This window comes from Paramisgurnus dabryanus, chromosome 19 (genome assembly GCF_030506205.2).
Source record: "Paramisgurnus dabryanus chromosome 19, PD_genome_1.1, whole genome shotgun sequence".
NCBI classification, from domain to species: Eukaryota; Metazoa; Chordata; class Actinopteri; order Cypriniformes; family Cobitidae; genus Paramisgurnus; species Paramisgurnus dabryanus.
In genome coordinates this window covers 3,215,603-3,233,611 of record NC_133355.1, presented here as the reverse complement: position 1 = coordinate 3,233,611, position 18,009 = coordinate 3,215,603, and the positions used below count along the sequence as shown (strand labels likewise).

The following is an 18,009-nucleotide window of genomic DNA, read 5'->3' as shown; positions in this document are numbered from 1 at the left end:
TGCTAGTCTAAGACCTTCAGCTCATGGTTTTGTCATTCATAAAACATTCAAAATAATTAAGTAAGAATTTGGCTTCTACTGATGATTTATTTTCAAATGAATTGATTTTAGTGTTGTACAAATCCTCACATAAGATCTTCAAACCGCAACTGTGTTTAAAAACAGAACATATTAATTGAATTTAAAAATCAGTGTTAAATAGGATTAGAGAGACTTCTGGAAAACATCCAGAGCAAACAAGATGCTCGTCTGTGGAGGTTGATTATTTCATTACATTGACAGAAGCCTCTGTGTCCTCCATTTATTTAACCCTTCCATCACCACAACAAATTCACATGAAGATGATCAGAATTAATGCATTATGTAAATCGAAAGCTGTAAGATTTCACATAAATGTTATAATACATGAACTTTTGAATTGATGCTGTAGTGCAGATCTTTAAAACACATCTTTATTTATGATAAGAAAATGTTGTCCATCTGATATCTTCAGTATGTCTCCTGAGCTATACAACCTTTGAGACCAACTCAGATATATGAGAAATTCCCATTAGACCCATTATCAGAGTCAGAAACCTCATGGGCAGATTCACACATGCAAAACTATTACAGCTCGTGATCAAAACAACCAACAAAAGTCAATCGATTCCCATCTGACCTTCTGTAAATATAAAATATAATCTATAACAGGCTTCAGTGTTTGATTTGATGATTTCTGTACAGTCAACACAATTCATGTGTAACTCATACAGCAGGAGTTTAGTTGTGTGAATCATCCTTGAACAGCAGGCAGCTAAAATAATCCATCATCTGACCACACATTCAATATCTTTAACCACAACAAATCATTTCAAAGCTCTATAACCGCTGTTAGTAATCTTGTGAGTCTTTTATATGTGTCAGGATGAAGAATCTGGTCATTTACTGAAATGTGCACACACACCAGAAAGAAACACAGAGCACCGTTGAGTTGAGGCTTAAGAAAATGAGTGAGGGCACATACAGCAAAGCCATAAAACAGATGGGTGTAGCTCAGTGGAAATTAATTATGACACTCGGGTTGATCTGAACTCGACCTGTCGCCGTAATGAAGAATTGCACTCGTTTCACCTTGGCTTTCGTCATGTCTGCCTGTTTGCTTTATAGCTCTTGTGTCTTAGATATAGACATTAGTATTGTGCAGGGTGAAGAGATCATCTCAGGATTAGATGATTCAGAGCTATGCTGGAAAACTGCTGGATCAGCAGATATACAGATGGATATACACTCACCTAAAGGATTATTAGGAACACCAGTTTAATCTCTCATTAATGCAATTATCTAATCAACCAATCACATGGCAGTTGCTTCAATTATGCATTTAGGGGTGTGGTCCTGGTCAAGACAATTTCCTGAACTCCAAACTGAATGTCAGAATAGGAAAGAAAGGTGATTTAAGCAATGTTGAGCGTGGCATGGTTGTTGGTACCAGACGGGCCGGTCTGAGTATTTCACAATCTGCTCAGTTACTGGGATTTTCATGCATAACCATTTCGAGGGCTTACAAAGAATGGTGTGAAAGGAGAAAACATCCATTATGTGCCAGTCCTGTGGGCGAAAATGCCTTGTTGAGGTCAGAGGAGAATGGACCGACTGATTCAAGCTGATAGAAGAGCAACTTTGACTGAAATAACCACACGTTACATCTGAGGTATGCAGCAAAGCATTTGTGAAGCCACAACACGCACAACCTTGAGGTGGATGGGCTACAACAGCAGAAAACCCCTACGGGTACCACTCATGTCCACTACAAATAGGAAAAAGATGCTACAATTTGCACGAGCTCACCACAATTAGACAGTTGAAATCTGGAAAATGTTGCCTGGTCTGATTAGTCTCGATTTCTGTTGAGACTATCAGATGGTAATGAGATGAGAACATGGATCCATCATGCCTTGTTACCACTGTGCAAGCTGGTGGTGGTGGTGTAATGGTGTGGGGGATGTTTTCTTGTCACACTTTAGGCCCCTTAGTGCCAATTGGGCATCGTTTAAATGCCACGGCCTACCTGAGCATTGTTTTTTACCATGTCCATCCCTTTATGACCACCATGTACCCATCCTCTGATGGCTACTTCCAGCAGGATAATGCACCATGTCACAAAGCTTGAATCATTTTAAATTGGTTTCTTGAACATGACAATGAGTTCACTGTACTAAAATGACCCCCACGGTCACCAGATCTCAACCCAATAGAGCATCTTTGGGATGTGGTGGAACGGGAGCTTCGTGCCCTGGATGTGTATCCCACAAATCTCCATCAACTGCAAGATGCTATCCTATCAATATGGGCCAACATTTCTAAAGAATGCTTTCAGCACCTTGTTGAATCAATGCAATGTAGAATTAAGGCAGTTCTGAAGGCTGAAGGGGGTCAAACACAGTATGGTGTTCCTAATAACCCTTTAGGTGAGTGTAGATGATATTAATATGACAGACAGACTCTCTCTCAGTGAGATCCGGGTGGACTTCATTAGCGTCCCGTTCAGTTTGGTTCTCTTCTGTAATAGATGAATATGTCAGAGTAATTGGTTCATGTTTACAAAGCTCATAGTTTATAAAGGAGTTTCACACATGGCAGTGGTCAATAGTGTCAGATTTAAAGCCTCTAATGAGAGGACAGAACATTAAATTGAGGTCAAAGAACGACAAGCAACTGATTGATTCACTCTCCTGCTGTCATTCTTAACATGTGAAAGGTCAATCAAACACTTCTTCACCAGAAACATCCAGATACCAACATGTGTTATACTGGTGCATTATGGGATTGAACAGTGTGGCAGCTGGTGACTTCTCTTCTGAGGGTCACAAATTCAGAATATGTGTTCGTTGTGTCATGTCAACCATGTGCATCATGCGTCTTATCAAAATAAGTGCCTGCTGCACAAACCATTTATGACAGTGTTCTTCAACCCTGGTCCTTAAGGACCCCCTTCCAGAATGTTTTAGATGTCTCCTTAATTAACACACTTGATTTAACTCATTAGCTTGTTAGGGAGACATTCTGGAAGGAGGCTGATGAGTTGATTTAGGTGTTTTAAATAAGGAGACATCTAAAACTTTCTGGAAGGGGGTCCTCGAGGACCAGAGTTGAAGAACACTGGTTTATGATAAAAGAGACACTCATGTTCACAAAATACTTGCAAGATACTCACTTAACACTAAACTCATCTGATTTCACATGAGATTAACTCTTTCGCCACCATTGACGAGATTTCTCGTCAATCAGGAGAAAACGCTTCCCTGCCAATGATGATTATTTCTGGCTTTCCGCAATACCGCTATTATCCACCAGGTGGTGCCCTTCCGCAACTTTTTAAACCCGGAAGTATTGCCCTATGGCAAGCGGCTGCATGTCCGTGTCTGTTTTAAAGATCGCTCTGATGGGATCTCTATGAAAAGTCCGTCCCAAAAATGGAATTATCTCTGCTTTTTGCTCAAAATGTGGAGTTTTTGCAGAAACCTACCCATATTCAAAAGCTGATTACAAAAGAACCACTAAAGGTAGGCTGAAACATTTTTTTTTTTTTTTTTTTTTTGAAAGCAGAGGGTCTGTTCTTTCATTTGGTATATTGTATGTTTATATATTTAAAGAAGAACATTTTCTGGAAGGCTTAAACTTTTGTGAAAATCATGAAAAACGCTGGCGCTGGCTGGCAACGGCGAAAGAGGTAAGTGAATATCTGGCAAACGCGGGCGTACATTTTATCGCGTGTGCAGCAGACACTTATTTTGACAAGATGCATGATGCACATAGGTTCACATGATGCACCGAACACATATCTTGAAATGACAAAGCACACACATGACAGGCTATATGGAAGGCCGCGAGGGACAAAAACGTTCACATGTAAACAATGTGTCAATGACACATTGTTTGCGCGTAGAATACATGTTGTTTACGTGTTAAATACACATTGTGTACGCGTGAAAAATCGACACGTAATTGCTCAAACTTAATTTCTCTTAATTTCAAACTTAATAAGTCCTTGTGGGCTTCCTTAGGGCTAAAAACATGTTATGACGAGCTTTGCATTGTGTGCCCTCAAAAAAGAAGTCACCAGCCGCCACTGAGATTAAATGAGGGCACTGGATTCTTTCAGACACATCTTAACATAAGATCATCTGAGATAGATTTGTGTCGTTATAGCAGAATGATGTGCTGCATGTTTTCATATTAGTGTTGACAATACAAACATAAACCTGACCACACGATTAAATCACCAGCTGCAGGATCCTGTACATAATGTCTCTCCACACAATACATTATCCTGAAGTCACATACTCTGTCTGACAGGGGCATGCAAGCTTTTATAGTAAATATTTTAATCATGTTTGTGAATCAGGGTTCACAATCGTGATGACCGACCTGTCAGATTCAAATCACTAACACTGTAGATACTGTAAGTCACAGAGCGGTAACCAAAGACAGGAGAGGATTTGTGTGAGAGAGAAAGGCAAAGTGTGAATTAGAGAGAGAGAGAGACTAAAAGTGCTAATTTTAGCACACAGTGATAAAGCTGCTACCCTGTGGGATAGACTGAAATCAAAGACAAGGCATGCTGACTTTGTTTCCATGGTGAGCATCATTTAGGTTGGATGTTTCCTAATTGGAAAGCAGGGATATATGTGGGAAAATTTTAATGGAAAAAGCTCCTCCGTTATAAAGCCTGTCAGGAATCGCACATCTGAATATTTCATCGGTGTAGTAATTGGTCAAGAGAGACAGTGAGACAGGCTACACTAGATCAATGGGCAGACAAACACTTTAATAATCCCAGAAAACCCATTCTCATATATCCGAATTATCTGTCTGGGATACAATTCAGCCCTTCTGCTCTCTGATACACGTACAGTACATCCAAAAGTGACACTATAGTTTGTTAACAATGATTCAAGAGTTTTGTTAACTCATTTTCAGGTAAAGATATCTCACTGTTATAAAATAAAACCATCAGACTGGAGGCTACGATCCAATCATTAAACTGGGTGCTCCGTGCACCAATCCAATCTTACAGGACTATCCCTAACCTGTCAAAAACATTCAAATAAATAAATAAAAAGGATGAAATAATCAAAAGGTTACAGACTCATCTATCAGCTGAAGATTTAAAATTACAGAAAAAAAGATGAATAATTGATTTATTCATTACCAGCATACGACATCCGCAAAAGTGAATAAAGATTCTCCGTCTCTTAAAATGGCCCTGGGAAGCAGACGATTCCTGGTGATTTATCATAAGACCCCGGCTCTCTCCGAAATACCCCGTGACATCTTCCTTCCCATTCCATTTGTGGTCTCATTCATCTCTTCCCACAGAAAATACAGGGTTAAAAACAGCTACAGTAAGATTCTTACAGAAAAGTCTTCTGGCTGATCTCCAGTCAGTGATACATTTACAATGGAAACACAGCAGTCAAGCAGGCAATTGTGAATAAACATTTATGATATGTCAATACTACACAGATTCAAAAGAATAATAATTAAACTTCTGTGAGCCAAACAATGAAATAATCCTTAAACTTCTGTCATTAGCGTAGATTTGGGGACACCAGAAAGTGACATGGCATGAATATGACTTTCCTTTATAATGGGATATAATTCATTATTCTTTCACCTAGAAATGTACACCAAAAATTCATGTAAGCGCTTTAACCAAAACTAGACTTTCACATTTCTGCTGATAAACCCTCCAGCTTGCAGGTTTGACATCCAGTGTAAATTTAGCAGTGATTTAATCCACATCAGCAGATTGACTCTTATTCAGATGTATCACCATCTGTCTCTGTCTCACCTCACTATACAGACGCAGCATTTCATATTTTTTACTGTTGTGTGCAGGCTAAATGATCTTAAATTAAATTTTAAATACACAGATGGCTTAAGGATGAGTAAAATATGGCCTAAATTTCATTTTGGGGTAAACTGTGTTATTGCTAAGGCAAAATTATCATACAGTATTTGAACAGCTTATGCAGTAATTTTATGTTTCAGTAGAAATAATTTATATTGTAAATATGTAACATAAATCTCATAATTATATTGCAAAGCCTGCACACATTTTTACACTTTAATATTACTTGACCACGACCCATTTAAGTTTGAACATCATAACATATTTGTGAACATATGGCAGTGGTTAATGTAAGGGTGAAAGATGTTATATACAGTAGCAAAATGAGTTTGCAGTGGATTGTGGGAAACTTCTGGTGATGTTTAAGTTCATCTCTATCCTTATGAGGATATCGGCTATAAGTGTACCAAAATTAACTGCCATTAAACAATTATAAATTATAAAAAAATTATTAAGGCTGCATTGTAGATGTAGATGTTTGCCAGTAACTTACTGTAGATTTAAATTGATGTTATTTACTGGCAACAATTTGTTGAAAGTTAAATGAAAATTAAACATGAACAAGTCTTTATCTTTACAGAATAAAACTATAAAATAACAGCCTCATGCAAAGCATTTTGTGAACCAGAAATCCTCATCAACCTTTTCTGTTGTTTTTCTTCAGATTTTGGTTAACAGAATGCTTTGCATGAGTATAGTTTTATTCTGTAAAGAGACTTGTTAATGTTGAATGTTTATTTAACTTTAAACAAACTGTTGACAGTACATAACATCAATTTAAATCTACAGTAAGTTACTGGCAAACAGCTACAGTAATACTGTCATTTCTACAGACATTTTTAATCATTTATATGATATTTTTGCTTTAAAATGTAGGCAGTATTTCTGTTTGAACAGAGAAATTTGTGACTATTTTAAATATGCATTTAATGTATGAAACAATCCTACACTATTTAAAAAAATCTGTAGAAATTGCAGCTGGGTTGCCGGTAATTTACCGTAGATTTAAATTTATGTTATTTACTGGCAACATTTTGTTCAAAGTTAAATGAACATTAAACATTTACAAGTCTTTGTCTTTATAGAGTAAAACTAAAAAAACTGCATCAAGCAAAGCATTATGGGAAACAAAATCTGAAGCAAAAAACAGAAAAAGGTTGATGATGATTTCTGGTTCCCAGAATGCTTTGCATGAGGCTGTAATTGTATAGTTTTATTCTGTAAAGATAAAGACTTGTTAATATTTAAAATTTATTAAACTTTGAACAAACTCTTGCCAGTAAATAACATAAATTTAAATCTACGGTAAATTACCGGCAACCCAGCTGCAAAAACATTGTAATTTCTACGGAATTTTTTTACAGTGTATTATAACTAGAATGAAATACAGTAAAGGTTTAAAGTTTGAACTCTGCCTGTATGAGCTCAATGTGCTTCTGAATAAATACTGTATATATATATATATACATACATATATATATATATATATATATATATATATATATATATATATATATATATATATATACATACATACATACATACATACATACATACATACATACATACATACATACATACATATATATATATATATATATATATATATATATATATATATATATATATATATATATATATATATATATATATATATATATATATATATATATATATATCATCATCATCATATATTCCTTATCAAATCACTTTAACAGTTATAGTTGTGAAGATACAAAGAGAGATGCCAGACCCAAGGATTTGGTTTAAATTCTTTAAAGGTGCATTCAGTACAGTGTAATTCTTCTATATCTGCAGGCATACAGTATGTACATGATTTATATACAGTCCTTATAGAAAATAAAACTAATAAAAAATAATCCGCTTTTGTACAGAAGCAAATGAAACTATATATACATCTTTAAAATGACAAGGCATATGGTACACTGCAAGATTTTCTCTTTCATTATGCATTGAAGGAAAACTGCATTCAAACTGACGAATGAGAGATTTCTCTCAAACACAACCGCTCATGTTTCAGAGGATTTCTGCTTTACAGTATGACCTTTTGCTAAAGTGAAATGTGAATTGTAAACTGAAGATGATTGTAAGAGGTTAAATCTCATTAAACTTACAGGTCATATTTCACCTAACAGAAAATAAAACACAAGATCACGAAAACACTTCATTACTGGAACAGGAATCTAATGAGAAACAGTATTGAACAAAAACATCTTTATTTGATTTGTAGTGAAATGACCTGGTTGTGTTTTCATGAGATTTACCCTAAGAGTGAGATGTGAAACGCACACACGCATGCAAACACACGCACACACACACGCACACACACGTTGCTCATACAATCATGCAAATAGACATGCTTGCATACATCTGTCTGTCTCTCTCTCTCTCTTACACACACACACGCGCACACACATACACACGCGCACAATCATGCAAATATAGGCATGCTTGCTTACATCTGCCATTCTTGTCTGTCTGTCTTTCTCACCCCCCCCCCCCCACACACACACACATGGGGCTCATACAATCATGCAAGTATAGACATTCTTGCATACATCTATATGTCTCTCTCTCTCTCTCTCTCTCTCTCTCTCTCTCTCACACACACACACACACACCCTCACAGAGACACACAAACATGCACACAGACATGGTGCTCATACAATCATGCAAGTATAGACATGCTTGCATACCTCTGTCTGTCTGTTTCACACGCACACGCATGTGCACACACACCTCTCTACTCTTACATTTTTTACAAGAGTAAATATATCTTTCTCTGTATATATAATTTCCTTAAATATTTAAGAATAAAGCGCTTTAAAAATAAATAACCACAGTTTTAAGTTTTTTTTTCTATTGCAAGATAGTGATTCATTTTCTTTTAAAACTTTGTATGTGCAAGATCTGTGCAACAGTGAAACTTCTTATCTTAACAAACAAACAAACAAACAAACAAACAAAAGTTACATTCAATACTGGGAACTTAAAGCACTGATGAAAGTCCAAAACAGTGTCAAGAGTCCAAACCGGCTCAACAATCCCAACATTCCAGAGTCTTTACTTCGAGGTCTGAAGGAGTAAATGCACTCGCTCAAAAATATCCAAACACAACCAAGATTGCACTTCAAGTATTCAAATAAAAAAGTCCTGCGTGTTCTCGAGTACCAAACCTCAGGGATTCACCACGGTAATGCCAACACTTTCTGAGGCAGGTGCACGTATTGCAACTTTGATTTGTCAGGATGGTTTCTCAAAAAAGTTTTTCTTCAATAAACATCCCAGAAAAAAAATCAGCTTATCGTTCTAATTTTAATACTCTATAAAGGTTAAAGCCAGTTCAATAAATGTCCTTTCCACGGGATGACGGATCATCTAGCCTGTGAAACAGGAAGCAGTATAGACGTCTTCATTTTCAATTTACAGTAATCTCTGGTTCAGTAAAGTTAAATATAGAAATAAACCAGCAGACCCTTCACCGCTCACAGCAGAAAAAATCCCCTCAGGATCACTTGCGGTGTAATAACGGAGTCTGGCACAATCTTCATCAGTTTCAGAGAACTGTACGAGCGCACCAAGGGCCGGAAAAAAGGCCAAAATGGTGGAGATGATGATGATGCAAGCGCGCATCTCATCCCCAAACATGCAGTGATCAGGTGTCATTGTAAACAGAGCGTTAATCCTCCGAGAGTTAAGAAAAATAAATGCAGAAAGTTTGAGGCGTTGACCTCAAAAATCCCAAACACTTTTCAAATGAGACGTATGCACAGGCACTGCAATAAACCTGCGTCTCCAAATGTGCAATTATACAGCAGATGAAAATTACAGTAGAAGATATTAAAACTCGAAAGTCTGTCAAGATGAACGGATCTTAATCTTAAAAACTCTCAAGTTAAAATTGTTTCTGTGTTTCAGTTTGGTGTTTGAGCATAAACTTTAATGCAGCATTGAGATTATTTGCAATCGTTCTCAGCATTGCTTGTGTCCTTGTGAAAGGACCGTCTTAGGACATTCACTGAAGAAGAGGCCAAAGATTCATGAAGAAAAAGAAGGGAAAAGTATTTCACCTTTAAAGCAACACTATGTAGTTTCCATGTAAAAATGACTTACAGCTCCCCCATGTGGTTGAAAAGCGCAACAGTGTGCTTAAAACTTGCAAAAATATCTGCCAATAATGTAAAGAAAAAATCTTGAAATAAGTTTACTTTTTTATTAAACACAATTCAAGAAAAAAATTTCTCACACCATTGGCAGATATTTTTGCTTGTTTTAAGCACACATTCACTTAAATTGTATTTTTTTGTCTAAAAACTAGACTTATTTTCTTAAGAAATGTTGCACTTCAAGAAAATATGTCTTGATTTAAGAAGATATTTCTACTGAAAACAAGACAAAAATATTAAGTAAGAAAGTCATTTTTTGCGGTTTTCACCTGTACGGTACTTTACTGTACACTCATCCAGAAACCAGAAAACCACATTCATTTAGGTCAATCTCATAAAGTGTCAAGAAATAAGTCATGTTACACCCAAAAGAGAGATAAAATATATTTGCATGAAGAAAATAAAGCCTATTGTTAGTCCCATTATCATTCTGTGCACTTTCATTATTATTTTTGTAAACCTCTCTTACCAAATTCTCATGTAAATTCAGAAAACCTGTAATGCACATATAAGCTAAATAATGCAATAGAAATAAAAAACAAAGCAGGTTTTGCTGACTGTAATGTGATAATAAGAATAAGATTTTAACACAAATAAGAGTTTGAAGTAAACAGTGCTGATCTATCATAAAATAACAAAACCTTAATGGTCCCAAAAACATTATTTATCTTCTCTCTGTGTTTTTCTGCCTATATATACATTTCTCTCTTTCTTTTTCTCTCTCTCTCTCTCTCTATATAAATCTCTCTATGTACAAATGTGGGTGAAACATGACAGTTTTCATGAGGTTTGACCTTGTTTATACACCTGACATAAAGCCATCATAATGAAATAACTGCACTGTAAAAAATACTTTGCTGCCTTAAAATTTTTGGTTGAATCAACTCAGATTTACAAGTCATTTCAACTTACTATTATTTATCTTGACTAGAGATGAGTTGTTATAACTACAGGTGAGTTGTTATAACTTATAAATTAAGTTGACTTTTCTCAACTATATTTTATTAGTTGTGACAACTCATCTCTGTTGAAATGACTTGTAAATCTGAGTTGATTTAACAAAATTTTTTAAGGCAGAAAGTATTTTTTACAGTGTGTGATTATTGCACTAAGCAACTTTTGGTAATTGTAATGTCCTCCATTAGGACATCAGTTAAAAGACAGGAAATCAAATAGATACAGTTATTAAATGAAAAGTTATATAATAAATTATAATAGATAAGATTTCTTTAGAAAGAAAGGGAAATTCATGTCATTGAGAGCGATAGAGAATCAATGCGACCTTTCTCTCTCTCTTTCTCTCGCTCGCCCCTGAAGAGTTTAGTTTAGCCCAGAGTCGCCCCCTGGTGGCCCTGAGAGGGAAAGACATCTGTCCTGTCCCTACCGCAGCCCTGAGACTCACTACACTAGGCCAAAAACAGACAGACGAATAAACAAACCAACAGTGAAAACAAAAAAACTCCCATCCGGGTGAGCTGGTATAGCTGATGTTTGTAGTAATGATGAAATGGGATTGCATTCACAGCGTGGATTCACACTCCGCTTTGCAGGTTGTGACGGTGGCTCCCTTTGGGGTGAGCTTGAGAAAACTGGGTTTCTCCGAATTTCCATTACTGGGTGACGATAGCACTTTCGTCCGCTCGCCCTTCGAGCCGTCACCATCTCCGTTAGACCCCGGGTAGATGACAAGGAACCAGGATGCCAGGAAGCCTAGGAAAGAGCCACACGAGGCCACGAGCGGAATGACCCGGACAGAGCCAACGGCGTCCACCACCGCACCCAACGCTGATGCCACCAGGATCTGTGAGATGTATACTTGGCACGAAAGGATGGCACAGTCGATGCCAAAACCTCGCTTCGAGTTCCCGGGACTGTGATGTACATACTGTAAACAGAAAAACACAAACACATCAACACATTATTCTGATCTCAAACCTGGTCAAGATCTTAGACCAAATCTATGGAATTTAGATCAAGAACTGTTACTTTCTAAAGAAATGAATTATATGATATTACTAAACAAGTCCAGTTTTTAGACCAAAAATAAATCAAAATGTATTGATTTTGTGCATAAAACAAATGACCTAAGAAAATAAATCTAGTTTTTAGACAAAAAACATAAAAATTAAGTGAATGTTTCTTACGTCATTTGTTTGCTTGTTTTAAGCCCAAATTAACTTCATTTTTATGTTTTTTAGTCTAAAAACATTTTGCTCATCAAGATATTCTTGATTTAAGAATTTTGAGATATTTTATTTCTGAAAACAAGACAAAAATACCAAGTAAGAAAGAAATTTTTTCCCAGTGTATGCACTGCAAAAATTATTTTCAAAAAAACATTTTCTTAGTATTTTTGTCTTGTTTTCAATAAAAATATCCAAAAATTCTTAAATTAAAATGCTTTTTCTTTATGAGCAAAACGACCCAAGAAAATAAGTCTTGTTTTTAGACCAAACATATTAAATTTGAGTGATTTTGTGGATAAAACAAGCTAGAAATCTGCCAGTGGGGTAAGCAAAAAAATCGTGAAAATTTTTCCTAAACAATAAATTCAAGAAAAGTTTGCTTACCCCATTGGCAGATTTTTTTGCTTGTTTTATTCACAAAATCACTTATATTTGATATTTTTGGTCTAAAAACTAGACTTTTTTTCTTGGGTCGTTTTGCTCATCAAGGAAAAGCATCTTAATTTAAGAATTTTTAGATATTTTTACTGAAAACAAGACAAAAATACAAAGACATTGTTTCTTGAAAATAATTTTTTTGCAGTGTACTCTCTTACTCTGCATTTAATCAAGATGCATTTACTTAATTAGCATATAAGAAAATAAGTCTAAATTTAGATGAATTTGTGCTTAAAGAAAGCAAAAAAATATAATAATCGAATTGAATTTTTCGTGAATTAAGTGCTTTAAAAAAAATCAAGATTTTTCTTTCTTACCCCATTTTTTGCTTGTTTTAAGCACAAATTAACTTAAATTTTATGTTTTTTTTATCTAATAACATTTTGCTGATCAAGATTTTCTTGATTTAAGAATTTTGAGATATTTTTACTGAAAACAAGACAAAAATACCATGAAAATAAATTTTTTGCAGTGTATGATGAGAATAATCTCTCAGAGAGATGAATGAAGACTCTGACCTCTTTCATTTCGTGATACTGGCCCAGTAGAGCGTACGGACAGTACGAGATGCTCATGGAGATTATTCCCATGCTACTGATCATCACCATGGAAACATAGACATTTGGGAAGATGGCCATGACAGCGGTACCGACTGTGAAACCCAGAGTGCCCAGGATATATATGACCTTAATACTGAGGTCAAAGTTATTCAGGTACTTCTGCAGTAAAGCTAAAAAAGATAAATGGATAATCATGAACCTCATATACAGTACTGTATGAATAAAGATCATTGATGTGAATGATACTGACCTGAACAGATCGCAGCAGTGGTCGCATAGATCACCAGACCCCAGCAACCCATCTGTACACCTTTATGATAGTTATGCAGGGCTGTCGAGTTCAATGGGGCCTAAAGGAAAAGCAATACAACATGAACGTTACTACTGTAGTGTCAACCTTCATTACTTTATTAAGAGTAAGAGAAGATTTCTCACCTTAGGGTCTCCCTCATAAATGACCTGTCCCATGAAGTCAGTGTAAAACACAGCTTCTGCTATGATGGAGAACCAGGTGACCAGATGACAAATGCACAGTCTGAAGAGCTCTTTGGGCATCTTTAACATGGACAACCAGAGGAGGCGAACGGTGGTCTCAACTTCCCCCTCTTCGCTCTCTGTGTCCCCGCTGGAGTTTGTGTTCCCGCTCTGGTGTCTCGCTCTTTGGCCGTTCCTCTGCTTCTGTCGTTTCTCAATCTCATAGATGTCATTCATACTGCGGGAGGATTTGATGAGCAGCGCCGCGTTGGCCCGCCGGTAGCGGTATCGATGGGAGCCGACGCGGCCGTAGTACGAAAACGTGCAGGACGACTGTCGGTAGAAGATGTGACGTCTGCGGCGCATGGAGGCATTGGTGCTGGAGGGTTTCATGTGCGTGCCGCCGGGTGACATCTGTCCGTTAAGGCCGTTGGGGTCTGTTGCATGGCCGTTGGGTGACTTGGATCGGTCGGGTTGATTGTTAAGCAGAGCCTCCTCACCGTCCCGCTCCGACTGTTGCAGGAACGCTGACAGCCGGCTGTTTTTTCCTCGGAGAAACTCTTGACTTTCTGCACTGCTGCTGCGGCGCGGAGGTGAGCCGTGGTAGGACGAAACGCGGTCTTGGAAGATCGAGGGCTCGATGGCGCACAAGAACAGGCTGTCGTGATCCAGGTGGCCCAGCGTGGCATCGGGCATCGCCAGTACAGAATCGCTTTTACTGCGGACGATGTCGACGTCCAGGAAGTCCATGTCTAGGTCCCGTTCAGAGCGTCTGTCCATGTAAGTGTCGCAATGATCGTAGGAGTTGTAAGGCTCGTTTTCGTGGATCATGTCGAGCTGGGGTTGTTGTAGGAGAGAGCTGTGGATTTTAACGCTGGATTCGGTTTCGGCCTCATCGTCCAGACGATCTTGCTGAGGGCTGAACTGTTGTTCCTCGATGCTGAAGAGATGCAGAGCAACAGACACGATGAACAAAAACGCAGCGAAGAGGAACAGAATTTGCTCCTGAGATTTGAAGGTCCGACCCAGAAAAGTGTGAGTCCAATCGAGTCCCCCCAGAGCGTAACCGACCGCACCACCAAACCCTAAAACACACAACCTGTTTAACACAGATCCAACAACTTGGCAACATTTGAACGGTTTGCCGCCTTATGTTTTATATTCGTGTCAGCACCCATTTGCTCAATTAAGTAACACTGAATGAAAACTATATTACTGGATAAAATTCAATCAAGGTCATGATCTACACTACAGTATATACACAGTACAGTAGAGAGGTAAAAGAAACTTTTTTTGTCAATCTGACTGAATTTAATTAGATAAAAATGTTTGTTTACAAGTGCATTGTATATAATTCAGACCAAACATCTGTGCAAGCGCACAGCCATGGTTGCCAAATTAGAGTATCAAAACTAGCCAAAAAGCATCCCAAATGACTATTCACATCCCAAATACCGATAATTAAATCTACTTTATTGAAACAGTTTTAAATACACCAAATCTGAACTCTGCCAAAAAGCAGAGGACTTGGCAACGCAGCGCACAGCATCTCTGCCAAAAATTACTTTCTTACTTAGTATTTTTGACTTCTTTTGAGTATAATAATCTAAAAAATCATAAATCAATACATATTTTCTTGATGAGCAAAATGAACTAAGAAAATAAGTCTTGTCTTGAGACAAAAAATATAAAATGTAAGTGAATTTGTGCTTAAAACAAGCAAAAACGTGCCAATGGAATAAGAAAAAATTTCTTGAATTAAGTATTTATGAAAAAAGTAAATTTATTTCAAGAAAATTTTTCTTATTCCATTGGCAGATTTTTTTGCTTGTTTTAAGCACTGATTTACTTAAAGGTACAGTGTGTAATTTTTAGAACGATATCTTGACAGAAATGCGCAATAATATATAAAACTATATTTTTAGGGGTGTATAGAGACCTTTTATAATGAACCGTTTTGTTTTAATTACCTTGGAATGAGACATTTTTATCTACATACCGAGGGTCCCCTTACATGGAAGTCGCCATTTTGTGTGGCCATGTTTCTACAGAAGCCCTTAATGGACAAACATTTTTAATAAGTTGTCTCCGAAGATGACATGTTTGTCTGGTGGCGGCTACCGTAGCTTCGCTATGCGTTTAAAAAGCGAGAGGTGAGAGGTTAACTAAGCCATTGGTTGCAATTCGCAACCTCACCACTAGATGCTACTAAAATTTACACACTGAACCTTTAAAGTTTATATTTTTTGTCTAAAAACTAGACTTATTTTCCTAGGTCATTTTGCTCATCAAGATAATACATCGTAATTTAAGAATCTTCTGATATTTTTACTGAAGGCAAGACAAAAATACTAAGTAAGAAAGTCAGAAAACACACTTTTCCAAAGTCACAACGCTATTTTAATGCATGTATATAATGTTACGAAAGACATTAACACTGCAAAATGTGTACCATGTGACCCCATTACCTTAATAATGCATGATGCTACTTACTTGCTATTGTATGTGTCTGTGGTGAGAATTATGTGATACGTAAATATGAGGTTAATATAAGATGTGAAACTTAAGCACAATTCTTCTGTGCATGTGGACAAGGTATTTTTTGCATCTGTTGGAGAAAATACTACGATTCACACGTTTACATGCGTAATTTTCTCCTGATGATCGGATCACAGATTGGACTACACCACACCTTTCAATACGATCCAAATTTGCATCCGATCGACCTCAGTTGTATTGATGAAGGTGTTTACATGAAGACTTTTCAAACCGATTATTTGGTTGCATGTAAACGTAACTGATATTGGGATTATATAGCACAGCGTCTCATTTGATTTGATTTGATAATTACTTTGTTTTATAGTCTTTGGTACCTGCAGAGAAAGCGTGTATGTTAAGGGCCATATCTTGTTCCTCAGTGTCAGCCACATCCAGCAGATACGCTCGTATAGGACCCTCGGTCGCATCAGCACAAAAATCCAACACCACCACCCCCAAAACAGTCATTACAATCCCTATCGGCTGGTTATTTGGCACATCTCCTAAAGCAAGACCTGAGAGAGAGAGACGGAGAGAAACATTAGACAGTCTGTGTTATTCATCAATAGGCCTTAAATGAATCTCATCAATTACACAACAGCATCCCGTCCCAAATTGTATTTATTTTTAACTCAAACACTGAGTCTGTGTTTTCTAGTTTCTATAAGATGAAAAAAAGAAACTCAGATATTATCCAAGGTATTTCTATATCTCAATGTTTTCAAACAATACATTTCATAAACTTTACAGTAAGAAATACAGTAGACTTTAGTCTTTTAAAAAAGTATTTTTATAGTCAACAGTCATGCATTAATGATGTTTTACATGGTCAATTAAAATGATGTATAAAAAAACAAAAAAATGCTTAGTTGTGACCCTGGACTGCAAAACCAGTGATAGTAGCATGGGTATATTTGTAGCAATAGCCAATAATTATAATTTTTATGCCAAAAATCATTAGGATATTATGCAAAAATCATGTTTCCTGAATGTATTTTGCACATTTCCTATTATAAATATATCAAAACACTTATTTTTGTGAGTAGATGCAGTGCTAAGGACTTCATTTGGACAACTTTAAAGTTGATTTATATCAGCCAAATATTGTCCTGACCTATCCTAACAAACCACACCATCACGAAAAGCTGATTTAGTCACACGATTGACCTGTATGATTTGTTTTATGGTAGGGTCACATTTCAGGGTTAAAAACTAAGCACACACAAAGAGAGTTTTTATTGTGTGTCTATGTGTGTGTGTGTTTAATGTAAAGGTGTACAGGTGTGTACTGTCCGTCTGTCATCTCTCGGTTGTATTACTGCAAAACTTTCATCAATCCTCATGAGTCCTGAAGTCAAATGAGCTCATTAATATTTCAACATCAGATAAACACAAACCCACAACGCTTCAGGACTCTATGAGTTTCATCTCATCCCCGCTGATGATAACAATCACCACATTACACGTGTGCCACATCTACTGACACAGTGCATCTTTATTTATATCTAATGCACTACACTCCACAGGGCAACAATAACATGACAGCATACAGAAGAGCTTTAAAAAAGACCGATGTATAATATGAATGACAAAGAGCTCGGCCTCTATACTCAAATCCTCTGCTATAGTGAATAAAACTGAGATCACAGCAGGTGCACAGTAAGCGTGGACTCAGTACTTCAGTTACCAGCACACTTTCTGTCTGACAATAGAGTCACACTGAACACAAAGTC

At 36.8% G+C, this 18,009-nt stretch overlaps 1 protein-coding gene across 4 annotated transcripts in view; it reads right to left on the bottom strand.

Annotated features, from left to right (window-relative positions):
• Nucleotides 1-7,659: 7,659 nt before the first annotated feature.
• The window catches only part of slc45a4a (solute carrier family 45 member 4a), a 44,254-nt gene continuing 33,904 nt past the window's right edge, over nt 7,660-18,009 (bottom strand). For all 4 annotated transcript variants that reach the window (XM_065284158.1, XM_065284141.1, XM_065284167.2 and 1 more), the window contains 5 exons: nt 16,612-16,791; nt 13,700-14,823; nt 13,515-13,614; nt 13,223-13,434; nt 7,660-11,965 (listed from right to left, as the gene is read on the bottom strand). In XM_065284158.1, coding sequence (XP_065140230.1) covers nt 11,600-11,965; nt 13,223-13,434; nt 13,515-13,614; nt 13,700-14,823; nt 16,612-16,791 — 1,982 coding nt within the window. In that variant the 3' untranslated portion in view covers nt 7,660-11,599. The remainder of the gene's footprint in view (nt 11,966-13,222; nt 13,435-13,514; nt 13,615-13,699; nt 14,824-16,611; nt 16,792-18,009) is intronic.